General features: G+C 49.1%; 1 protein-coding gene across 38 annotated transcripts in view; it reads left to right on the top strand.

Annotated features, from left to right (window-relative positions):
* The window catches only part of KCNMA1 (potassium calcium-activated channel subfamily M alpha 1), a 715,366-nt gene that overhangs the window by 189,116 nt on the left and 499,879 nt on the right, over nt 1-26,371 (top strand). For all 38 annotated transcript variants that reach the window (XM_074339646.1, XM_074339645.1, XM_074339641.1 and 35 more), the window contains exon 2: nt 21,066-21,227. In XM_074339646.1, the coding sequence (XP_074195747.1) occupies nt 21,066-21,227 (162 nt within the window). The remainder of the gene's footprint in view (nt 1-21,065; nt 21,228-26,371) is intronic.

Below are 26,371 nucleotides of genomic sequence, written 5' to 3'. Positions count from 1 at the left end.
GTTCTGCCTCTTGCCCGGCTCATCCTCGCTCAATCTCAGAAACCAAGGCCCCGCCTGGAGAGAGAGCGCCCATGACAAATGCAGGCCCTTCTTTGAAATGCTGTGTTTAAGAGTCTTCTAAGCAGGATGTGTGGCCCAGCAGAGACCCATGCATTTTTAAATGCCCGCCCTCCTGCCTTTGGAGGAAGGTCCTTGAAAACTGCCAGATCATTAGGGCTCTTAGTCATCCGGTTCAGCACTGGGGAACTAAGGATCTTGGCTCTGTTATCAGCAGGAGAAGTCTCGGGCTTGGGCCAGGCTAGAGGACAGCCCCCGCTGCCCCACCAGGGGGACCCACGCTGGACGCATGTGGTCAGGGTGGTGTGGGCTGATTGGCAGTTGGCTAAATGGAACAAATGAGGACAGCGAAAAGGCAGGCCTCTTGGTCGACTTGCACAGCACCTTCTGGGTGTAGGTCTCCCTAAGCACTGTGGACAAGCATGACCGAGAGGCTGGGCTGGAGAGACGTCCATTCTCAGGAACCTGAGTACCTTGGGAATCTGGGGGGATGGTTTGGGGAGCTGGAGTGGTTATGAATAGCCTCCCACAGGAGGGAAACTCAGGTGAGGGAACCAAGGTCTTGGAATTACCACAGTGTTAGACCTGGGCATTGTCTCTACACATAACATTTACTCCTTCTGGAAGCAACCACCAGCCCACCAACATTTACCTCTTCATTCATTCATTCATTCACTACAAATACCTCCTATGTGCCTGCTAAGGCACAGTTCGTGCTGCCTCTCCCCCCGGGTTCGTGGTCTAGTGAGGGACACCTGCATTAAACAACTAAATCTCCAAATGTCTGTGAAATTAAAACTCCAGCGACTCTGACAAAGGAAACAAATGGATTGTTGGTGTGAGAAGGAAGAACAAAAGGGCCCTAATTTAGACTGAGCCATCTGTCAAAACCATGTTCATCCTTCAAGGCTCGGCATAAATTCCACCTCCTTCACGAAATCAACCAGTTCCACAAAGACTGTCTGTCTGTGGCCTTTTAACAGCCTCCGCCATGCTTTGTCTTCCTCTCCAGTGTCAATCCTACCTTTATTTAGTTTCTGGTACTTGTCTTATTTGCCCTGATATTCAACTCCTGGAAGGGGAAGTTGTATTTTATTGTCTGAGAACCCACTGTGAGCACTCCCTCTCTGAGTGGCACACAGGGACATTGTTGTTCAATGAATGCGTGAATGAATGAATGAATATAGGCCTCAGTTCCTAATCCCAGGACCCCCTATGGAGATGCAGCAGATCTCTTTGATGAGCACACAGGCTCCACAGCCAGCCTACCTGGGCTCAGCTTGGTGGCTTACTGGCTGTGTGACCATGGGCAAGTGCCTTGACTTCTCTGTGCCTCTGAGTTCTCATCTGCAGAATGGGAGATGTTAGTATTACTTAGTTAATATAAGGGTGAAAAGGGTTAGTGCATGTGCATTGCGTAGATCCGTACTTGGCCATAGTAGGTGATTTATGGATTAGTAGTAATACCCAGGACACATCCAACATCTCACAAAATCCTCACAACCCCCCTGTAAAGCATTGATTATTAATTTTGTCTTATGGCTCAGAAACCTGAGTTTTCAATGGGTGTACTAACCTGTGCAGTTTGCACGGCAAATTAGATTTTAACGCAAAACAAAGAAAACAGAAAATGAGGCAAGACTGCAAACCCGGGACTGTTTGTCCCCTGTGACAGCATGTCAGTTCCTGGTTAGCTTGGTTCTCAGCTCATAGTAAAGGCCGAGATGTGGGTGTTCCAGAAGGCTACTCTGCTGTCCAAAGGCTAATGTACTGTTCATGGATGGACTGGACATTTGAAATTAGATGCTGGCCTTGGAAGGGATGAGGGAGGGAATTCTTAACTTTTGAGTGTGGGGGGGTGCTCTTCTCCTTCTGTCTCCAAGATTCAGGTGCCTCTCTTATTTGTTAAGGGCCTTGTGGTGGGAGATGGCATCCTGAGAGTCTCTTGATCTGCTGCAGCAGAAAACATGGCCTTGACCTACCTATAAAAAACACCTGACGGGTTTCAAGTGCATACCAACTCTGTGTGAGCAGCCAGCCCGGGCTGGCATGGATCGGAGCGGCAAGGAAGGCATGTGGTGGCTTCTGATGTTTCATTCTGTAGCCTCTGAGCTTGAGAAGACAGAGACCCTATTTCCCAGTGTCCCCTTCTCAGTATCAACAATGACAAGCTGTGTCCACATTCCCTTTTTGGCTCCTGAGATACTGGCAGTCTGTGTCTGCCTCTTTTGAGAAGAAAAATTATACCCCTAATTTTTCCAAAAGGAGAGGGGTATAATTTGTGTGTGAAAATATCTACGGCTAAGCCATTTCCATATCGATTAGAGGAGACATTTGTAGCTCAGACCAAAGGAAAGGAAACTCTTTGTGACTGAGAAGCCAGGCCCCTTGTGAGTATCTCCTGGTGAGAAATGGGACCGATGGAGCCAGGATGTGGGAAAGCCAAGTCTCCATAATTTATTCATTGACTTTTTTTTTTAGACTGAAAAAATAATCACATGCTTTTTGCCAAAACCATCCACAAGGCAGCAATCCAACAAAACGTCCTACTAATTAGGTAATCTAATTTCCAAAGAGAGACCTCAGCTCAAACACCCACCAGTTAGCAGTGATACAGACAAAAGGGTCAGAGAGCTGAGACAAGTTATTCTTTGAAGTCCATGTGGATACCCATCACGGGTAAGGCTTGGCCAGAGCTGCTTCTGGGCTGTGCTTGTGTGTGTGTGTGTGTGTGTGTGTGTGTGTGTGTGTGTGTGACATATCTGTGATGATGACAGACACCCTGTTTTGGGGAAAGGATGCTACAAATTGGGTGGCTTGAAGCAATAGAAATTTATTCTTTCACAATTCTAGTGACCTGAAGTCCAAAACCAAGGATTTGCAGGGCCATGCTTCCTGTGAAATCTGTCTAGGAGAATCCTTCCCTGCGTCTTCCGAGCTTCCGGTGGTGGCTGTCTGTCCATCCTTGGTGTTCCTTGGCTTGCAGCTGCATCACACTAGTCTCTTCCTCGGCCGTTACAGGGTCTTCTTCCCATGCCTCTGTCTTCACATGGCCTTCTCTTTCCTGTGACCCTCTCTCTCCTCTTGTAAGGACACCAGTGATACTAGACTAAAGGCTCACTTGATTACCTCTACAAAGACCCTATGTATAAATAAAGTCACATTCACAGGAACTGGGGGTTAGGACTTCAACATAATTTTGAGGGGACACAGTGCAACCCATTACCTTGCCTTGCACTAATGCTGGAGAGATGGGTCAGGGTTTCTTCTGCTAGTGCAAGGAAGCAGACAGTTGGGGTTCTCCTGGGAATCGGGTCCTTGGAGGGAGGAGGAATTCTCAGGTGGAGGACGTAAGCCTTGCCCTGTTTTCAGATCGGTGTTTCTACAAGTGGGGTCCCCAGAGTAGCAGCATCAGCATCAACGGAGAACTTGTGAGAAATGTGGATTCTTAGGCCACACCCCAGACCTACGGAATCAGAAAGTAATCTGTTTTTAACAAGTTTCCAGGTGGTTCCGATGCGTGCTATGGTTTGAGCACTGTTCTTTCCTTTTGTCCTCACAGCTGTACTTTCAAATGGGGCTGCCCGTGGGTCCTGGTGAATGTTTTGAGTTAAAGAGAAAGTTCTTTGGTCAGATGAGTTTGGGAGGCACTGTGTTGGTCTAAATAAAACAAGTTCCTTGACTGAAGGACAGTTCTGAGCTTTTGATACGCTTTATGCACTGAATGTTGAAAATTTCCAGGAAGGGAACAGTAGCATTTCCACATTTCATTGATAAAAGAGCCGTCCTTTTTGTGTGGGGCATTCTGTTGGACTGGCATTCTGCAGAGTACACACCGGGAAACACTGCTCTCGTCCACATGTAAAGGCATTCAACAACTTTTTATGAATCACCTTCTAAGAACCAGGCCTGGTGCTGGGGGAATCCATCAGTGAACAAGATGTAGTTTCTCTCTCCGTGGAACTTAGAACCCAGAGAAGGAGCCGGCACACTGCAGGCCGCGGGCCAAGTCTGGCCTGCCATCTGTTGTTGTATATAGCCTGTGAGTTAAGAATGGTTTTACATTTTTTTAAACAGTTGAACAAAAATTTAAATGAAGTCTGTTTCATGAAATGTGAAACTGCCATGAAATTCAAATTTCAGTGTCCGTAAATACAATTCTACTGGGAAACAACCACTCTCATTTGTTGACACATTTTCTGTGGCCACTTTTGCTCTATGACAGAATCGAGAGACCATGTGGCATATAGCCCACAGCCTGAAATATTTACTCTCTGATCCTTTGTAAAAACCGTTTTCTGACCCCTGGTCGAGTGAAGCAAATTGACGCCCAACGAAGTATTTGTAGGTGCCTGAGTGTTATGGAGGGGGAATGTAAGGCCCACATGACTGGAGGTGCTGGTAGTGGGGAGCGGGAGGGGGCATTAGGGAAGGCTTTCTGGAGAAAGATCTTAAGGATGAGTAGAAAGCTGGAATATAACTAGACGGAGAAAGTTGTTATAGGCAAAGGAGATAGTACATGTAATTTCTTAAGTCAGGAAAGCGGACCACTCGTGAAGGGATGGAAGGAAGTCTAGCATGCCGGGGGCCTAAAGAAGGTGAGGCCAAGAGTGGTTCCACATGTGGCCCGACACCAGGCAAAGGCCAGATAGGCAAGAGCACTTTCGAAGGCCACGCTGAAGATTTCGAACTTGCCCCTAAGAGCCACGGCGAATCATTGGAGAGTTTGGGCGCAGGGGTGATAGGAGTGAGTGGTCTAAACTTGGCGAGGACTCTCTGGCTTCAGTGTGGAGAGTGGATGGCGGACCTGGAGCCGGAGTGGACGCCGTGCAAATAATTATGAAGCTTAGCGGTCAACGAGGAGAGAGGAAGAGGGGATGGAGAGAAGTGAGTGGGTTTGAGGCGTAAATGTGTGTCATGCTCACCCTTTCTCCTGCCAGGCTCTGTGTGTTCCCTGACAAGCTAAGAACCTTGTTTCTTGATGCTGGGCCTGCATCTTCTTAGACTCTGATTTATTAAAGAGCATTGATGGCTTGTTGCAAACCTACTAGGTAACCATTAGGCACAGTGCTAGGTGTAAATATAAGAGAATACATGTATTCTATAGGTACGAGAATTGATAAGGTCTAGTTTCTGACCTCAAGATTCCTAGCTGGGGGTGTGATGGATGTCTGACAGTGCTTGAATTTAATGAGGGCTGGTAACTAGAGACACCAGCAATACTCTGAGGAGACAGAAGAAGTGTTGAGCGAACCCCACTGGCAGGTGTCCATTCGAATTAAGAGACCAGGCGAGGCTACATGGTGGAGGCAGCTTTAAAACTGTGTCTTGAAGGACATGTCAGATTCGGAAAGGAGGGGAGCGGTAGTTAATCCGACAGGAACGAAATGATAGACTCGTGGCAGGGTGAGGTTTGTACAGGGAAGAACAAGGGACGCAGTGGGGCCGGATATGTGAGAAGTGGAGGCTTGTTAGGGTGAGAGGTGGGCCTGGGGCTCCCGTGCGGGTGTGGACACTTGACTCAGACTCCTGATTGTTCAGTGTGCCTGACACCTTCACCCAGGCTGTGCTGAGATCACGAGTAACTCCCAGGAGTGCATGGGCAGGGAAGCGGGAGGCTCACTGTTTCTCTAATGGACAGGGCCCTACCTGCTTTATTTCACATCCTCCCAAGGCAGGTACAAAACCAAGAAACACACCCCCTTCTGTGACCTTGTTTATAGGTACAGCCCTTAGGCTGGGTCACATCAACAAGTGCTCTTGGGGTTTCTAGCCCATTGATTCTCCGACTATTTCTAATTGTCTTTGACCTCTGCTTCGACTTTCTCTTTCTGGCTGGTGCCCCTGGCTGTGCCCCGAGACCGATAGCTTACCATGAGGTTTTTTTTCTGGTCCTTGGTTCTGTTATTCAGGCTGTGACTCAGGGTAATTTCAGTCGTCCTGTGTCAGAAGATACTTAATAAATGTGTGTGATGATGATGGGCCCCTTAAGAATAGTTTAGCTGATTTATTTTTAAAAGTCCTTTTAAAAATAGCGAAATAAAACAAACGTGCAGAAGAGCATATAAAATATAAAAGTACAAAATAGTGACTAATCATGAGAAACTCTAACCACCCACTGGGTCAGGAAACACAATATTGCCAGTATCCTCAGAAGCTTCCCCGTGTGTCCCTTCTCCTTGGCCGATTTTTCACATTTGGTGTGTCCATGCTAAGAAATCTTAGTAACAATGATGTCTGTCCAGCTTTTGGTCAGAAAAGCAGCTGCAGAAGAAGAAAAATAGAGACTTGGAATTCAGATAACAATCTGACCTTTTTTCCAGAGCTGACCACAGGAAAGAGGTCCCATCTCCATGCGTGCAGCGTGGACTGACAGTTGTCATGGAAACGTGGGGCACGCAGGACACTGGCTCAGGTGATGACACCTGCGTGCAGACAGGAGCCCTGTCCTACAGGGCTCTTCTCTCACTAAGGTTGTTAGAGCCTCATAATAAGAGACTGCCTGGCTTCAAAGAAGCTCCTCTCATGTTACCTTCCTCCCAGGGCCCACCTGGTGTGGCCCCCCTCAGCCCGAAAGATGGAGCGCTAAGGGAGAGAGAGAAGGTTTCTTTATGTCTAAGGGAGATTGTGGGTCTTCAGGTGAGAATGTGGCAGAACTAACAACAGTTCCACAGTAATTCAGTAGTAAATGTGACATTCAGGTTATAGACATTTTGCGAACTGCATTTTCTAAGAATTACCTTGGGCCCCCTTTCGTTAAAGTCTGTATTTGTAGAAGGAGGCTAGTCTGAACAAGCGGGGGAGAAATAGGCTCCATTGGAAGAGAAGGCTGAAAGGCATCGCCCTCTCTTCCAGGGAAAGGTGTGTGCCTTTTGAGATTCAAGTTGTTGAATCACTTCCTCCAGTTCTTCAGTTATTTACACTGGGTACATCACAAAGAGATGTGTAAATTCAGTAAATTGGGGAGAAGGGAGGGTTGCTGTAGGGAGGGAGAGTCCTGTGCGTGTAAGTGTGTGGACCTTCCGGCTTCCTGTGGGCTTGTTTTCTGTATCTGACTTCATCTTTGGGCTAGACCTGCCACTTTGTCAAGTGTGCCCTTCTGACCCAGGTCCGGAGATGGGGAGAGGGTGTGGGTGCTCCAGAGGTAGCAAGCCAATGTGTCCAGACACTTGGTGTGCTCTGTCTGAGTGGAAAACCTCATCTGAAGCCAGACTGAATCACACCAGTTTCTAAGACATTCTTCAACCATGTTAGGCAAAGAGTCCCCCGCAGACGAGTGGGGAGAAGGAAACCTGATATAATTTTGGAAAAACCTTCTTCGAGAAGGAAGGTTCTCACAGCTGCTGTGCCTCTCTCCTACGTCCAGGGTCGGAGGGGGCCCAGGCCACAGGGAGGAGATTGATGGGTCCAGGGATGCCAAGGAGAGGGCCGAGGTTTTCCAGTGCAGGCGAGCTCGCCTTTTCTAACTCCCCTCAGCCATCTAGGAGGAGAAGGAGTCGTTGTCTGAACCTGATAGAAATAGAAGTCCCCTCCCCTCGCCCCAGGCTGTTGAATTATTGTTATTATTTCCCATTAACAGCCAGTCCAGACTCTTGTATTTGGCTGCTGTGTTGGAAACCTAGATACAGACTAGGGTGGTGGGAATGGGAACCCAGACGCACAGGAAACTGAGATTAGAGAGCTCAGTCTTCCCGAGCAGGCGGGGTGGGGTGGGGGTGTTACAGAATCAGAACGTGGGGAGACAGGCAGCTCTGTGGAGCCTGGGGATCTGAGCCTGCCCTCCCCGCCCCCTACACACACACACACACACACACACACACACACACACACACACACACAGGGCAGCCATTAGCAGTACTCTGTCCTGAGTGTACCAGTATGCCTGGTAGCCTGGCCATCTTTCTGCTTCCTGAGGTTTCGCTGATTTGCTAGGTGTTGGTTTCCTGAATGGGGGTCATTGGGACGACCTAATTATGACAACTCTTTTGACCTGAAGCCAAACCCCCTATCCAAGTTCAGCAAACGGAAGAGGCAGAAAAATCTTCAGTTGGTGAAGTCTCTAGGCGCTCACTGGATTAGGTCTCAAAATCATGGTAGAAATTTTCCTGGAATGGGACAAAACCTTTTGTAAACAGGAACATTCATCTTTTTTTGCACGATGTGCCTGGTGCAGCGTGTGCGTCTCAGAAGCCCCATGATATCTGATCTTGCTTGGGGTGGGGTGCTTGTATTTGGACATGGAGCTGCCCTCAGGGACAGTCGTGTGGGAGCTAGCGCGCAATTCAAGCTTCAAGTCATGGAAACTGGCCTGGGTTAGCCAAGATGTCAGTGGTGCCTGGGAAAGGGTTGCTTTTCCAGTGCCTACTGAGCAGAGTTTTAATTTATTTAGTCAGCACATACCTGTTAATCACTTGCTGTATGCCAAACACTCTGGGTATTAAAAAAAAAAAAAAAAAGGCCATTGACTTCAAGGACCTTTCAGGCTAATTGGGACAGTATGACATGCATGGTAAAAAGACAGCTAAGGCTGCCAGCCAGTGCCTGTCCAGTGCTGAGTGAGGGAAGCAATCGTGGGCACTGGAATGAGGACGGGGGGCTGTAGCCAGGGAGAGGACTTCAGTGCACCCCGGAGATTTGCTTCAGGAGATGAAGGTGGGTGGAGAGCGATGGAAAGGGTGCTCCAGGAGCAAGAAAAGCTGGCACAAAGGTGTGGCGGCCAGGAGCACTAAGTCACATCAAAAACATCTGGTGGGAGAGCAGGCTCTGTGAGAAGCGGGAGGGCAGCCCGCAGGCCTAAAGACCAGCCCTGGAGGAGTTTGAGTTCTGTGCTGTGGACAGTGTGGACTGGGGAGGTTTTTTGAGATTCCAGGGAACATGAACAGAGTGAAAACAAAGCAGAAAAAAACACACCAAAAAAACGAAGCGCAAAACCCCCCCAAAAAAACCCAGAATTGGTTCAGTTATTCTTTAACCATGCATTAAGTCCCCACTATGTGCTAGGCACTGTTCCGGGCTCTGAGGATATGCACTGAGCAAAGTGGGCCAAGGCCCTGCCCCCCGCTGGTGGACACTGATGGAGGAGGAGAAGCACACCCGTATGTAAGGTCATGTAATGTAGTGAGTGGTCAGCATTATGAGGAAATGGCAGCCGTGAGGGTTGAAAGGGATCTGTTTCATTTGGGGCGTTGAACTGTAACTTAGATTGTTCACAAGTCATCTTTTTGCGCCATGTTACTTCTGTCTGTTGACTTGGAGGGAAATATTCAATCACAAATAATTCATCTTACCTGCTGTCTGCTGGCAAATTCTCTCTACTTGCCCCCCGAGCAGTGGTTTGGGGCCATGGCAACTATGGCACTGTTTCCAGGAAGATTGTTTAGGTTCTGTGCATTTTCAGCTGTAGTGGTATTGAGGCTGGAAACTCACGATCCTTTGGTATGGCCTTGAGTCCTGAAAACTGCTGCATTCCCTTCTTTCTTGCTCTCTGGGCCAGCTGCTGTAGAGCCCTGAGGGACCTGTCTTTGTCCCTTGGGCCCTACCTTTCCTGGCTCTGAAGCTGTTCCTGATTTATGTGACAAGCACACCCTGGGGGCCATGTAGTGGGGGCTGGCTACTATGAGCATAGCCTTTCTGGGCCTTCATTTCCCATCTGCAGAGTGAGGACTGGGGTGAGTGGTTCCTAGATTTCCCATGAGATACTCAATTAAACTTTAAAAAACATAGAGACTGTCAAAGGGTTGCCGGCTTTTTATTTTGACAAGCAAGGACATACAAAAGAAACTGTCAAGCGCCAGCTTTATCATCATTGTCATTTAATTAAAAGGCATATTCTTGGGTGGCCGGATGGCTCAGTTGGTTAGAGCATGAGCTCTCAACAACAAGGTTGCTGGTTTAGTTCCCGCATGGGACAGTGGGCTGCGCCCCCTGCAACTAAAGATTGAAAATGGCAACTGGACTTGGAGCTGAGTGGTGCCCTAGATTGAAGGACAATGACTTGACTTGGAGCTGATGGGTCCTGGAAAAAACACACTGTTACCAAATAAAATTAAAAAAAAAAAAAAAAAAAAAAAAAAGGCATATTCTGACCCAACAAAGAAAAAGACAATTCTTTCCTGGAGAGGAGTGTTGCCCATCTTTCCCTGACACACATACCTTCCATAGTACTGCTGCTTTTCATTGCCAAGCTCCTTTCTAGAGCAGTGCTGCTCTGTGGCCCAAAATGTGACCAAAATGCTGGGACCAGAGGGCCTGAGAGCCAAGCTCCCAGCGTCCTTTGCTGTGGAGAATGAGACCCCACCTGGGCAAGATCCTCTTCCTGTTTCACAGGTGGCATTGGGCTCCCTTCCTTCTTCTGCTTCTCTCCTCTCGACCCTTCCACTGTCTCTTTCTCTCAGCAGCTCCCATCCTCAGGAGCTGGGAGAAGGTGGGACCTTGTCCTGAGGTGGCCCCTCAAGCGTCTCATCTAATCTCCGCGTCTTTGGGTAGCATTCAGTTGTTCCTCAACCACAATCACATCTTTGCTTTGATTCCGTTTGCCTTTTACTTCGCTAACCTGAGTCATGGCATGGAGATGTCTGCCTTCTTTTGAAAATGAGAGTTTTGGATTTCCTGTAGGTCTCAGTTATCCATACACAGTTTGCTTTGACCGGAAACCAAATTAGGCCTCCATGTTGGTGCAGTGGACAGAGATTAAGCTTGATGTCTGGGAAACACAGATTCATGCCCTGCTCGGCTCTCTATTAGCGGTGGGGCCTTGGGCAGGTTGTTGAGGTCATACAAGTGCATAGTCTGGCACCTAACTAATAATCACTGCTGTTTACTGAGCCCTCTCTGTGTGCTGTGCGTTCATCATCATGGTTGATCCTTACGGATACTCTTGGAGGAAAGTATCTGTAAGCCTACTTTTCCAATGAGGAAACTGAGGCTGGCACGGAGTGGAGTGACTTGCTCCAGGTTGCACAGCTGCTAAGACGGGAGGCCAGGAGTCCGACTCGGGGTCCCAGCGCTTTTTCCCCCCATTCTTCTCACGCCATCTCTCGGCCTCCTGGAGCTCTGCACAGTGTCTTGTACGAACAAGCTGCATTTCTACCCTTCTTTGACCTGAGGCTCTTCCTATCTGAAGGAAGGAAATCTGACCGCACAGGTTCTAAGGTCCCTCGTAGCTCTGACCTCTACAGCTCTGTGACTCAGAGAGTCATTTTTTTTACACCATATTTGAAGGGGTTTAAGTGTTCTCCTTGAAACAAGATGTCACACTAGATTGTCTTTCCATAAAAGGGATTGATACTGAGCTCACTGGGCCTCCGTGGGATTCGTAAGGCCAACGTGCTAACCATAGACCTTCAGAGAGCCTCTGCCTCAGTTGCTCATCTTCAAAATGGGGCTAATAGTGCCTAAATTGCTGTAATGTTGTTAACGGGATTAACCAAGATAACATCCAGAAAATGTCATCCGTTATTAATCCATCTGAACTTCTGGCCCTGCCTCAGACTGTCCTGGTGTGAGACTATGTTATTCCTCAACTGGACAATAACTGTTGTTGTTTTTTTGTCTTCCCAATGGACTGCTGTGATGGTTTTCTTGTCTGGGCAGTTCCTAAGCTCTTCTCCTGGGGCAAGTCAGGCTGCCCCGTGACTAGCAGCAAAGCCACCGTGTCTCTGCAGGTGAGCAGGCTGACGTGGACCCAGCCCAGGTCACTGGCTGAGGGGTCAGAGCTGAGGTCTCTGCTAATCCAAGTTCAAGTCTCCAAGGCCCACATAGTGAACTCTGGACAGTCACTTCTGTGTTCCCCTTTTATTAAGCTAATCGGAGGAGAAGGAGATCATTATTTTGCAAATGTGTATTGACTGAGATGTATGCAATAGTCCTGGAAGTTTGGAGTAGACTTATTAATTTTTAGCAGAAAATATGGCCATTTGAGAACACATCTCATCATGGGACATTATTCTAATGGGTCATTCTATTTCCAGGTTGGAACCCCCTCCCCTAGGCCATTTCTCCAACTCCCCATCTATATGTGGCTGATTATAACCAGATTTAGGTGTCTGTACTACAAAATTTTGTTATTTAGAAGCCCACAGGGTATAAGATGATTGTTTCAGTGGTAGTAATAAGCAGCATTTTATAAAGAGATTCCATCTCTTCTTTTGCCTATCGCAAGGCAGCATGGAATAGAAGAAAAATAGGGCTTTTAGTCTTAGAATAGATTGGATCTAAATTTCAGCTCTGCCACTTACAAGATGACTGATCTTAGAAATTATCCAACCTCTCTGGGCCTCCTAACAGTCCTTCCTTGCAGGCTTGTTGTGAGGATTAAAAGATTGTGTAAAACCACCAGGTAGAGAACATGGCCCATAGATGCCAGAGGGAGTCAAGAATTTCCTGAGGGCAGAGCAGCCCTGAGAAGAGCCCAAAGGACCCATCCTCCCCCAGCATTTCACACTGCTGGACCCGTGTAAGTGAGGGATTTACAATCAGACCTCAAGGTTAGACCAGACAGAACCCTGGGGAGCATTGATGCAGCCCCTTTGAATTTGAGACAAGGGACCCTGAGGCACAAAGATGGGAAGCAACTTGTTAAAAGGTCGCCTAGCCTTTTTCTGCTGTCACCTTTTTTCTTTCACAAAGACCGATGGTGTTCACACACAGCTCAGGGCACGCCTAGCAGTGAGAGTCTTAAGAAGCCTGTGATAATGAAGTATCTTATGAGACCCAGTAAACTCCGATGGTTTTCCAACATCCCAAAGCAAATAGCTGTCTGAGCTTCGTTTCAAGCTCCTGTGGCTGGAATCTGTGGACACGGTGCCCCTTTCCTAGGGGTGTATCGTGTAGTTAGCAAACATGGTAGCTACTGGAGGAGTGCATCTGGCACAAACAGGGCTGCCCCCTGTGAATGTGGGGTCCCAGGAGATGGGTGGGGAGGCTGTAAAGTGCAGGGTAGGCTCTGCCCTGACACGGAGAGGTTGGGTAACTGGAACTTCCAGTGGCAGCAATCAACTGTGCCAGCCCCTCCCTCCAGCTCCTGGTGGGGACCAGCTCGTCTGCTGCCCCCTTTCCCCTGCCCCGGGTGTCAGAGTGACCACCTCCTCCCTCCTCTCCCTTCACAGAAAATCCCAGCTGGCAGTGCCCACATTAGGCTTTATTTGCTTGAGCCGCTTTAGGTAATCGGCCTAACCCCTAATATCAGGATTATTGGTACCTGGGAGAATCCCATTGCTGGGCCATCCGCCCAGGATGTGAAAGAGGCTTATGGTGGGGATTTCCTCTCTGCCTGTTTGGCAGGAGTGGAGGTGGTTGGAAGACCCTTCCCCAGCATTTAGGCCCAGTGAGACCCAAGGCAGAGGGACCAGGACAGTGGCCTGCCTGGAGATACTGGAAGTCCCATGGGTTTGTAGGTATTGAAGTTCATGCATTCCTGGGTTTTAGGCCAAACTGTGCCACTGAAGGTCATAAGCATTGCCATGAAGTAAAGTATCTTTTAAAAGCAAAACAGGCCTATGGATTTTTACTCAGTGGATTTGAAACTTTTTTCCAGCAGAAAACCACTTCCCTCAGAGGCAGTGTCACACAGAAGCTTTACTAGGTGGAGACTGCGCAATGCAGAGATGCTTTGATTTTTCATGGGGGCCAGGGGCCTTGCTTCATCTGTCCTCCCTTGGTAACCCCCAAAGACACCTCACAGAACACACATGCTGGGATTCAAGGAGCAGAAAGCTGTGGATTTAATGCACTGCTTCCTCTTGTTTCCCAGATGAACACTTTGCTCAGAGAGGTTAGGTGACTGGCCAAGGCCACACAGCCATCCCCTGGCAGAGCCGGGGCTAGTGTGCAGCTTCCTAACTTTTAGCCCTGAGCTCGTCACTCTGCTACCATCCCTCCAACAGGAGAGAAAGGCTCCTTCTGCTTTGTCCTAAGCTGAGGGCAGCTGCATGCAGGGCTGCTGGGTCAGTTTTGACAGATGAGAGCGGGCAGGGGAGGTTGTTGAGGGTGGACATTCTAAGCAGATTGAAGGAACAACTCAGAAGCAGACTCTGTCAGTGCAGGCTCAGGAGAAGTGGCTTTCTGATGTCAACCAGGGGAATTTGAGGGTAAAGGCTCTGAGACACAAGCAGAGGGCAGATGGACATTTCCTGGGTCCTTCCTTTCCTCACAGCCCTCTGAAAGTTGAGCACCCAGGAAGTGTCCCATGATACCAAGGCCCTGGGCAGCGTGTCCTGGCGTGGACTCCCAGGCATGGAAGTGTTCTGTCCCTCTGTTCCAGGGGGGTGGCGGTTCCTATCAGACCCTCAGGACCTCTGGGCTTAGAGGGCAGGCTTCACAGCCCCCCCAGGTGTGCGGACTGTGCCGAGGGAGCCCAAAGCATCTCTCTCAGCGGCATCTCCGCAGAGAACCTCTGTGTGTAACAGGAGGCTTCTCACCCTGTCAAGTCAGCCACATCCATTTCTGGCTCGACGTCCTGTCCCATGAAGGGTGATGATTCTTAGCTGAGAAAGGAGCCGTGTTCCTCTGTCCTTGATTTAACCGCCGTCTCACGGCCTGGGGACCTTGATGAAGGGCCTCTGCGGTACATGCGGTGCCCAGACTTCGTGGGGTGAATTGAGTGCTCAAGATGATAATAAACCTTTCATGGGCACTTTGCAGCAGCCCATCGTCCTTCCATACACATCCCATTTGTTCCTCATGCTGTCCCTGGGAGGACATCAGGACAGGTACTTGTCTCCCTTTGGTGTCAGACAGCTGGGTTTAAATTCCGACTGTCTCCCTGGGCCAGCTGCTGAACCCCTCGTCTGCAGATGAGTGTCTTGGTACCTACGCATAGAATTACTGTGATGATGCTCAAAGATGGTAGCCGATGGTACTGTTATCGTTACTACTTACTAGTAATTGTGTCTCTTCTAGGTGTTCTGCATGTCAAGCGTTGGCTTCCCATGTGCTGCTGCTCTCTTTCTCTCTGCCCGCCCGCCCTCCCTCTTCCTTCTTACTTTTCACGGAGATGTGTCAAGTACTTACTCTGAGCACATAATGTGCCAGTGTCGAGGGTACAGCAGTGACTAGGGGATGAAAATTCTTTCTCGCATGGTGCTTACAAGATGGTTAAAGTATGCAGGCTACAGGATGGTGGTGTAAACACTCACAGGAGGCACAGGGCATGGATGGCGAGTGCTCAGGCTGCAGTGCTGTCATTGTCAGTCGGTGGGCAGGGAAGCGCTCACCAATAAGGTGTCAAAGGCCCCAGCAAGGTGAGGGAGCAGCCACATGGCTGTCTGGGGCAGGGGGAGCAGACAGAGCAATCCGCCCTGAGAGGGGAGTGCGCCTGGAACGTTCTGGCTGCACCAGAATGCGGATGTGGCTGGAGTGAGCGAGTGAGTGGGAGACAGGATGAGGGCAGGAGCTGGACAGATTGGAGCTGCACATGGTCAGACTGTGTGAAGTCTGTCATTTGTCCTCTGAGTGGGATGAGAAGCCGTGGAAGGTGTCAGCATGGCGGTGACATGATCTGACTTACGTTTTTAGAGTAGTTTTCCTCCCAAATGAGCACCACTTAAGCAACTTCTCAGATCTAGGGTGAGGCGTCAGTGTCCGAAGAATTGAGATGTACTTAAAGCCCAGACAGACTTGTCACCTGGGGGTGCTCAGCAGGGAGCAGTGAGGGAACTGGGGATTCCTCCCGGGAGCTGGTCGCCCGCCCAGCAGGTGTGTTGCCCAGGGTGGCCGTGGCACCTGGTGTGGCCGGACAGATGTTGGTGTGAGTATGCCCAGGGTGTGTGAGCCCAGCTGGGTGGGAGCAGGTGTGGTGGTGGCTCAGAGAGGGTGTGCCCTGCATGGTGGGCCACCTGGCAGCACTTGGCACCCCCTCTTGTTGGGGCCCAGGGAGATACCCAGGGCCTTGCCCTGCAAGATGCAGCTGAGTGGGGGTCTGAGAGTTGAGCCACATGCTTTGTGAAGCCCGGCTTTGGGGTCCGGGACCCCTTTCTCCAGAGCAGCACTGCTTCCTGCTCAGAGCCAGAGGACAGCAATACCCCCATTAGGAAGTGGGTAGTTTCCGAAAGTGCTGGGCTCCACCTTACCAGATTCTAAGGCCACGCTCAGAAAAGGCTTTGAGAAATGAAATGACTCTTCTGGGAAAGACAGAGACAAACACACAGCCTGGATCTGAGGTTTGGGGTCTGTGGGGTCCTGGGGTTAGAACGGGCTTGCCCTCTGGTGCTGGGCCGGGTCCACTCCCACTGCTTGGTTTCTCTAGCCCTTTGGAGACAAGAACGGTTGCTCCCTGCCATGGCCCCCACACCCAAACCCAGGACCAGGCCACGTGGAGGCTTCTGCCAGTCCTAGGAACGCCCAGACCTCAGGTTGCAGGCTCACACAGCAGAGGGAACTGCTTGTGAGTGAGGGGTTCCCTTGGCCTGATTTGGAAGAATCATCCTGTTGGTGAGGCAACAAGAGAGAAGGGAAACAGAGCCAGCTGGGGGCTTATGTCTTGGCTTGGGGGTTACCTGGCGGGGCTGGTTGGCACCAGTCGTGTGCCTGCCCCCAGCCCTCAGTGTTCTCATCTGTATAGTGAGAGCCATTGGTATCTGAAGGGGTTGCTGAGGTCCCTTCTCAGGCTTTGGTCTTTGACCTGGTGTTTTAAGGGAAATGTCCAAAATCCAACAGATGTGTGCTCTGTGTGGTTAGTACTGGACAAGTGTGGTCCAGTTGGCCCTTTGGCCACTGGAGGCAGAGGAGTGGCGAGGCCTGCTATGGCTGTGCCAGTAGGAAGTCACTGAGGTGAATGCCGCTAAAAAGAATGTAGAGAAGGAAAAACAAAATGAGACCATGTGCCCGGGCCCAGCCCCGAGAGAGGAGGCCCACATGGGCAGGCAGTGGGAGGGAACTGCCAGCTGCTTTGCTCTCCCGTGTCCCCCAACCTCCTGTACCTGCAGCCACGCCCTGCAGCCCTCCTCACCCTCTGGTGTGGGCACTGAGATGAGACGTTGTCCTCTGTTGTCCCCAGGAGGCAGCTGTGGCTTGTTTTACACAAGACTCTGGTGGGGAGAGAGGGCACCGCTCGAGGGAGTAGTGGCCTCCAAAGCAAGACGGAACCCCCTTCCTGCGGTGGCTACAGTAGGACCTCCACACTCCAGGATAGGCACCCCGCCCTGCCCAGTCTCCTTCCCCGCCTCTCCTGTGTTCCTCTCCCCCACGTGGCCTCATTTCTCTGCAACAGGAAGTAGAAGTTTGGGGATGGATGGACCACCACTTTGCTACTTAGGACAAAGCGCTGTCCCTCCCAGACAGCATCCTGTGGGATATAGGAGAGAGAGCAGTGTCCTGGGACTCAGGAGGAGCCTCTCTCTGGCCCTCGTGTAATGGAGCTTAGAGTCACTCGGTCCAGGGCTCACTTTGTGTGGGAATCTGCCCCACACAGCATCTGCTGGAACCTTCCGGAAGTCGGGGCACCTTGCTTCCCAGAGGCGCATTGCCTGGTCGAAGGATTGTAGCCATTAGAACCTACACTCGTTTAACCTTCTTAGAGGCAACCAGTGCCATCAATAAGGGCTGCATCTCAGCAGCTATAACTGCCACGTGCCAAGCACCGTGACAAGTGCTGTGCATTGCTTATCTCACAAGCTTCCCCATTAATATGTGCCTGTCCCCATTTTACATGGAGGAGGCCCAGGCTTGGGAGTTAACGTGCCCACGGTAGTCAGCTTATGACTGGAACAGCCATAAGTCCAAATGGGCTCTCTGCCTCTAGCCCAGGCTCTCAGTTGCCCTGTCTGTAAAATGGGGATAATTCCACCTGCCTGTTGGATTTATTATAAGCTCTAAGCGAGATCATACATAGAGAGTACCTAATTTGTAGTTTCTGACAGCCAGTTCTGGCTTGATAAACAGAGGTCAATCACTATTATGATGGGCTCTGCCCCTTACCACTCCTTCTCCCTGTGTGTCCCCAGCAAGGCTACATAACCTCTCTGGGCCTCTAGCCCCTTGTCTCTGGAGCATGCGGCTATAATCCCTGCTCTAGATGAGAGGTGCTTTGGCCAGAGTGAGGTCAGAGGTGGAGAGGGCCCTTCCGTCCAGGCCAGGGAGTGCTGACCGGGCCTGCTGGCATCGGGCTTTGTAGAGCTCCAGCCTCTTCCTTCTCCCCGCCACTCCCTCCAGTCCTACCTCCCTCCTGTGTAATTAAGCTCACAACGTCTCTGTAAGCAAATAATAATAAGGACATTATCTCCCTTTCGTCTGTGTTTTTTCTTGCCTATCATAAGGTAATTAAAATAATGAATGCCTTGTAAAACAATAGGTAAGAGGGCAGGCAAGAGCGCATTATCTGCCATATCCCGCTTGTGCTGTGAATTATTGATGCATTGAAACCACTGTGACTGGAGAGGACTTCCTGTCTCCCAGCCCTTTTCATGCCCACTGACTCCCTCCTCCAGGGTTCGCCAGGTAGGGCTGGGAACCTGAGCCCCCAAGGTTGAGGAGCAGAGAGCTAGCCCTCCACCCCCCACCCCGCCCCCTGCCACGGCCCTGGACCAGCTCAGAAATGTGGCTGGGAGGCACTGCCCAAAAGGAAACACAAGAGCCTCTGATTTGAGAGCCTTCTCCCTGCCCCGTCTCGTCCCTGTCCACCGCATGTTCTCAGTTCTGAAAGAAGGAGGTGGTTCTGTGCCTGGGGAAAGGAAGAGGCTGGGAAAGGGCAGGGTGTTAATATCTGTGTCTCGTTTCAGATCAGGGCAGGGATGACCAAGCCAAGCCAGGATGATTAGGAGCAGCGGTTCTCAAAGTGGGGTTCCCAGCAGCATCAGCGTCACCTGAGAACTTGTTAGACATGCAGGTTGGGGTGGGGTGGGGCCCAGCATCCTGTGTTACCGAGACCTCTCAAATTTGAACCACTGCTAGGGCGTTAGTGGCTGGAGAAGAAGCGGGGGCCTGTGGGACTAATTAATTGAATGTGTGTTATGTGCCGTCGGGCATGGTTTAATACCCACAATGCCTATGGGCAGGCAATATTGCCCCATCGTGCGGGGGAGGTCTTCCAGGGATGGGAGAGCTGAATCTACACCTTTAGTTACTAAGGCTGCTCCTGGATCAGGGTCTCCTTTTCTTCCAGGACACCCATCTGTGCAGTCTCTACATGTCTGAGACTCAGGGTCCTACCAGGCCACTGAGACTGACCTTAGGTGGGTTGGGCAGTGGGCTCCACAGATGTCAGCAGGTGGGCCCCAAAATACTCACCTTGTGCCTCATCCCCTGCCCCTGGCCTCCTCTTGGACTGTGCTAGCTCCATGGGGGCCCAACACATTTGGAAATAAAACATGAGCACTTGGTGTTGCATTTGGTATTTCTGACGCTGTTTCCCAGCGTCACCAGCCAGGGATGGCGGTGGGGAGAGAACCAGGTCTCAGGAGCAGCTTCCTGTCCGCTTCAAGGCCCATCGAGGATGACTCATTCAGCGCCTCCCAGCTCTCCTTCCTTCACTCTGCTCCACCCCCACTCACTGCAGACAAAGATTTTCACTGCCGTCCCCTTTGCTTTTTACCCCTCACTCCAATTCACAATGATCTCCAAGGTCAGTTTGCTTTGGAAATTAATTCTAGCATTTTAAATGATGAGCATAATTTTGCTGGCATCTTTTAAAACATCTGTATCTGCAAAAATAATCTCAGTGAGTAACTGAGTAAGGGGCTCAGTGAAATTTAAATTTTAGATAAATAATGAATACATTTTTAGTATAAGTATGTCTCGTATAATATTTGGGGGCATATTTATACTAAAAAATTATTTGTTGTTTATCTGAAGTTTAAACTTCTCTGGATGTCCTGTATTTTATTTAGCAACCCTAAGCTCAGGTTCCGTAGTCAGTGAGGGGCTGATACTCATAGCCCTTTTCATTCATTCATTCATTCACTCATTCATTCAATCATTCATTCATTCATATTTATTGAGCCAACTGTATGCCAGGTGCTCTTTTAGGCACTGGGACATACAGCAGTTGGGGGAAGCAGACAGTAAATGAAATAAGTAAGTGAATTACAGAGTGTATTAGAGGTTTTAAGTGCTATGGAGAAAAATAAAGCAGAAAGGCGGTGCTGTCGGAAGGCAGGGCTGCAATTTTAAAAGGGTAGCCAGAGAAGACCTCATTTGAAAAGGTGATATTTGAGCAAAGACTTGAGGGAGGGGAGGGAGCAAGCTGTGACCCTTTGTGGGAGAAGGGTATTCCAGGCAGAGGGCACATTGTGTGCAAAAGAGTGCAATTTAGGGCCCAGTGCAGGGCTAGTTATCTGAGGATGTTGACCTTGTTTCCTGGAGCACATTTGAAGCCATGCAGGGGAATTTATTATTGTCTCCTATAACTGAAAAATCTGGTGTGGATTTCAGACACAGCTGGATTCAGGTGTTTAAACGATGATATCAGGGTTCCATCACTTCTCTTACTTTTCTCTGTGGTACCTTCATTCTCAGGGAAGGATTACCTTTCCTGCTGTTTCCAGCAAAAGTCCCCCGCTTGATCTGTATTGGGTTGATGTGGGTCATGTGACTGCCCCTGGCCCAGTGGCTGTTGCCAGGGTGATGGAATGATATGACTGACCTGTCCCCATTCCTGGGCCAGCACAGGCCTAGCAGTCCCTTTTGAACCACACAGATGGAGATGAGGAGATGGTGGTTTTCTTTAAGGAAAGATTCGGCACTCCTGTGAGAAGGGCATGAAGGTATGGCAGACAGAGACCTCAGACAGGATGCTTTTCCTCCTGAGCTTTGTTGCTTTAAAGCAGGAACAGAATAGTCTCATTGTTCTTCCTTTCACAAAGATATTTGAAAGGGAAATAAAGAAAATATTCTTTTTTTTTTTAAAGATTAAAAAAGCGAGCAAAGCCATAATCCATCCTTTCTGTCCTACCCCTGTACCTTCATGCCAGTTCCCACCTTAGAGGAGGACCCTCCCGGCTTTGAGTCTCTTGGATAGGTTGCGTTTTTAAAATCCAGTTGTTCCCTATGTAAACCCTTGTTCTCTCTGTTGCCAGGAGGCCCAGAAGATTAACAATGGCTCAAGCCAGGCGGATGGCACTCTCAAGCCAGTGGACGAAAAAGAGGAGGCAGTGGCAGCCGAGGTCGGCTGGATGACCTCTGTGAAGGACTGGGCTGGGGTGATGATATCTGCCCAGACACTGACCGGCAGAGTCCTGGTGAGTCCCCAATTCCCTCCTCACATGAGGAGGCCTTCTTTCTCATCCATCATTGCTTTGTTTATAGGGATGTGATGTTTTGTGGGGTCTCCACTGGCTATTGGGAGGTAGGGTGAACAGGGGGTGCTTACGTATAGTCATGGAAAAGAGGCTGGGTTCGTGCACATCTAAGCCAGTGGTTTATGGAGGGATTTGCAGAGTGCACCAGTGTCTGGGGCACAGAGGGTCTGCTGGGGCAGGGACCCAGGGAGTTGTGTGCGTGTTGGACACTCTGGTCAGGTCACGCTCCTGCCATATGTGGGCCCTTCTCTGGGGTACCCCTGCCCACCGGCTTTCTTAGGTCTGCTTTGGGTCAGCGGTTTCCCTGAGAAGGATGTTACATTTCAAATAATTTCTTCCTGTGATTCTGGAAGCTGTTTTGTATGGGCTGCCCTTTCTGTGTATGAAGCTGGTCAAGAGTCATGGCTCACAGATAGAATGAATGGGGATATTGTGATGGCTGGGTGGATCAAAGATCAGGTAGAGGTGCTGGAAAATAGATGGCATCACCCTCGACATTTCATAGCAAAACGCAGTGAGGAGGTGAATGTAGACATATGTAGGGAGGTGGTGAAAATTTCTCCCATCAGAATCTTTTTTTGGGAAGAACTCTACTTTATGTTTGGAATAAATCCCTTACGAACAGCTTGAAGGAAGGAGTAAGACACTGAGTGCCTTGCTTGAGTCACAAAGGTGGTGGCCAAACAGCCTTTAAAGCAGATAGGGTTCTGTTACCCGAGGGACCCATCATGAGCAAAGCCTTCTGAAGGGTATATATGGAGCCGTAGCTCATGTCAGTTGATAGCAAAATTGAAAGGGGAGAAATTTAAAGTTGGAATTTTGGAGGAAGTAGAGAAACTGGTGAGGCTAGTTGCTGCATGGAGGAAGACAGAGAGGGGATGGCCTGGGTTGGAGGGACCCAGGAAAACTTGGGCAGTCCTGGGTGTCTAATGACGAATTGAAGGTGGCTTGCTGTGGGCTGTGCTGTGTAAGCACCACCCTGTGTCCTCCAACCCCTGCCGTCGCCCTGAGTCATCGGGAAAGTCTTTATTGCCCTTTTATGCTTGTATATAAGGGGATTCTGTGTGGGAAACATAAAGAGGTTGAATTCTAGGTCTGGACATTCACATGGGATGGAATGGAGGCAGTGTGTTCTATCCATATGGCAGTGATGGATGAGGGACAGCAGACAGTTTGGTTGCACAGATGTGCCAGTCCTGTGGCTCCATGTGGCCATTGTAGACAGTTTTAATTATCTTCATGAGCACCAGCCAAGAGTTACTGAGCATCAACTCTGGGCCAGGTGTTCTTTTCAGCCCTGCAGACAGCAAGGAGTGATCCTGATTTCATTGCACCACGGACGGAAGTTATTAAAGGAATGTCTGGAGGAGAGATACTATGAGTACAAGCATTACATGAGTGTGTGTTGGGGTGGGGAGGCTGAGTATGGAGAAGTTGGGGGGGCATCAAGAAAGCAGTCGCAGGGAAGAAAGCCTTTGAGCTGAAACTTCCATTTTAAGATGAACGGACCACGTGCTTGATGATAGAGATGACATAAAAAATAACATACCCAAGCTTGAAAACAAGAAAGGGACCACTTAGGGGGCCAGAAACCGAGAATACCTAATAAAATGCAGAGCATTTGAGTTGAGCTTTGAAATGTGAGTGAGGAAGTCATTCCAGAGTGAGGAGCAGCGGGAGCAGAGAAGGGGTACGGCATTGATGGAATGAGGCCCAGGCTGAGAACACAAAGGTACCCGACAGGAAGTAAGACTGGGAAGGTGGCCTGGTCTGCTCTTCAAATGCCAAGTGAAAGAATGTGGGCTGACTTTTGTAGGAAATGAGATTTTGAGGGAAGGGTGTCATGATTGGTGGGTGTATAGGGAGAGCTGGTGGAGAAGTGGAGGCCAAATTGGTGGGGCGGGTGCTCCGAGGTGCTGGGTCAGTTCGGATAGTGAGCTCCCGGCACCTGTGACAGGATGCCAGGGAATGGCTGCAGTGGACCTGGTGAGGCCAGGCCTGAACTGACACCCAGCAGTGGAGGCAGGTGGGTATGTGGGTGTGGGTGACATTGTGGAAGTAGAATCCCAGGCCACGTGTACCCAGCATCCACCTTGATACTACCACTGACAGTAACATTATCAAGAGCCTCTTGTGAGCCAGGCAGGCACTCTGCTAGGCTCTATATGATCAGGTTGCAGGGTAAGGACCATGTTGTATTTGTTTCTATTGCCCATTTTGCTGTTGCGTTGGAGGGGTTCGTTACAAGGAAGCAAGCAAGCCAGTCTTATCAATGCATTCATTTCCATTTTACAGCTGAGAAAACCAAGGCACAGGAAGGGCAATGACTTGCCTAAGAATATGCAGTTGCAAGTGAAAGAACCAGGCTAGTACCTGAAGGCCTCCGGACTCCCTGTCTAGTGCTCTTTCTGTGTCATTACTTCCCAGTGGAAGATAATGCTTCTTCTATTCTAAGCCACTGCCAGCTGTCGCTTTGGCTGTGACATTTTGACTTTACCATCTCTGAGCCAGTTCGGTCCTATGGCTACTTGGCCTGATTCTCTTAACATTTGTGTGGACAAGAACACTCTGCCTGGGCCTCCTTGCCTCGTACTGCCCAGAATGCCAGCTGCTCTCTGAAGCTTTCCTTGGAGAAAAGCCTGCCTGTGCCACTCTGGTGCGCTCAGAGCAGAGCAGGTCTCACTGCACAGAGAACAGGCATCTCAGAGTTCTAGAACAGGCCTCTGTCCCTTAGGAGAAGGCATGTCCTTGCTCTGAGCAAGGAACAGACTTCACATGGAAGTCTCCGTGCACAAGAGAAAGAGGATCTGCCTGTGCAGAACCCAAAGCTGTGTTGTCTGGAGCTGTCCAAATGTTTATCCTCCCAACAGTGGGACTAAAGCAAGACTAGACACCCGGCTGTTCAGTTTCTCTTTTCTTTTTCTTTTTTTTTTTTTTAATTTTATTTTATTAAATTTTTGCCTCCACATCTGGGACCCCTTTTCACCTGTTTCATTGTCCCCAGTGAGAGTCTCAAAGCTGGGGCACTGTGGGTAAGACCCATCTGGGAAAGGATTCGCCAAGACAACGTCAGCATATCTGTAGACTCCCCTTTTGTCCAGGATTTCTCAGAGGAGCACATCATTCATTCTCTAAGTACTTATTTCTTACCTCCCCCGGGCACTCTTCTAGGCACTGGCCGTAAAGTAGGTAGCAACAGAGATCCAGGTGTGAATAACTGGTAATGAGAAACTGGATATAAAGTTGTAGGGCTCAATGTAAGAAATGACAAACGATAGTCACCATTCACCAGTGCTTTTTATAGAGAACACCTGGAGCCTCGTCACCAACGTGATAAAAATTCCGTGACCAGGTCTCAGAATAGCCTGTCTTTGCCTTGTCTCTCACCCAGCACTCAGGCTTTAGCTTCACAAAAAAGGCAAGACTGGACAGAACCTTCCCTTGGAGCATGTGGCTGAGGGATTCCACATCAAAGTGAACAGCAGACTGTCAAGGGTTACTCTTCCTTTATCTTTTTTTTAAGTGAAAAATATTTATTTTCTGATTATAAATGTGGCACATGATTATTTCAAAATTTTGAAACCTAGTGGAAGAATTGCTGATAAATTCCACTGTGGGATTTGGAGGTGGCCCACACTGAGGGATATTTCCATGTAGCCAATTCCGAGTTTGCCATCAGGATACGTCCCCGCTGTGTGGGCATTGCTGAGGACCTTGCTGGCTTCATCTCACCTTATCTGCTCAGTACACAGACTCGGGATAAGTGGTTCTTTGTTCCAGCGTTGCTGTGGTCCTCCTGGGGAACCTCTCCTCAACACTCTAAATTGGGAGCGGCATCATGACTCTCTTTTTTCATGGCTGCTTGGAGCTAAGTTGGTGGCCCATTGAGAATACACAGCATCTCAGGGTTTGCATTTTAGTATTCACGTGCCTGTGGCTTCATCGCTGTTTCTCCTCTCATTTTCCCTTTGGCCTACTTTCCTCACTCTTCTCTTTGAACTTTACACGTACGTGGTGATGTGCTTCCTGTAGTTTTGTGAGCAGTGTGTAAATAAAGAAGGCAAGAGACTCAGAGTCGGCTTTTGCATCATTCAGTTGTGCTTTATGGAATCCTAAGCCAAACTCAATGTCAGGGGTCATCTAGTACAAGGTTGGCAAATTTTTCTTTAAAGGGACATTAAACATTTCTTTAAATATTTTTAGCCTTCGCAGACCACAGGGACTCTGACACAACTACTCAACTCTGCCTTTGTGGTTCGAAAGCAGCCACAGGTAATCCATGGGCGTGACTGTGTTCCGATAAAACTTTATTAACAAAAAGAGGTGGTAGGCCAGATTTGTTTCATGGGCCGTAGTTTGCTGACTTTTGGGCTAGTTCATCTCCTCATTTTATAAATAAATTGAAAGTCAGAAATTGAAAGAAATTCCTTAGGAAGGGATTTCCTCAGATAATATAGCACAAGAGCAATAGGTCAGAGAACCCATTTGTAATGGGGTTTGTTGTGGACACAGATACACACACGGATAAATACAGGCACATATGCATTCATACCACCTATGTTAGTGCCTTGTTTCTGAATATTCATATTAATTTCCACATTGATCTCAGAGTGACTCTTCCCTTAGGGAAACTATGTCTTCTGCCCAAGCATGACTTCACCTCAAGGTGTAAACAGTATCCAGTACCTCAAACCCTGTATAGATTCAGTGTTTTGTGCTTTCCTTCAAAGACTGGTTCTGCTAATACAGCTGTCAGCAACTTGAGCAAAGATAGAGCCTTTAGAATTATTCTTTTGATTATTTTCCCCGTATTCTCATGGTACTATGCTACATTTGAATATTGCTCCAGGATGCACACACATCTAATCCATGAACCGAGAATATATGCTACTTGCTTTACTGTCTGGGGCATGATTCGTTGAAGTAAGGAGAATGAAAACTGCCAGTCTTTCCCTTTATCTTCCTAAATATATCGCATATGTGCCATTTCACATTAACGTTCTATACATAGCTTGGACCATTCTGTCCTTATCTCCGAGGGCCCAAAAGAAAGTACATATCAAATATGCCTTTCAAATAGAAAT

This window comes from Rhinolophus sinicus, linkage group LG07, assembly GCF_036562045.2.
Source record: "Rhinolophus sinicus isolate RSC01 linkage group LG07, ASM3656204v1, whole genome shotgun sequence".
NCBI lineage: Eukaryota > Metazoa > Chordata > Mammalia > Chiroptera > Rhinolophidae > Rhinolophus > Rhinolophus sinicus.
The sequence above is the reverse complement of the archived record's forward strand: the minus strand, read 5'-3'. Positions and strand labels throughout refer to the sequence as shown.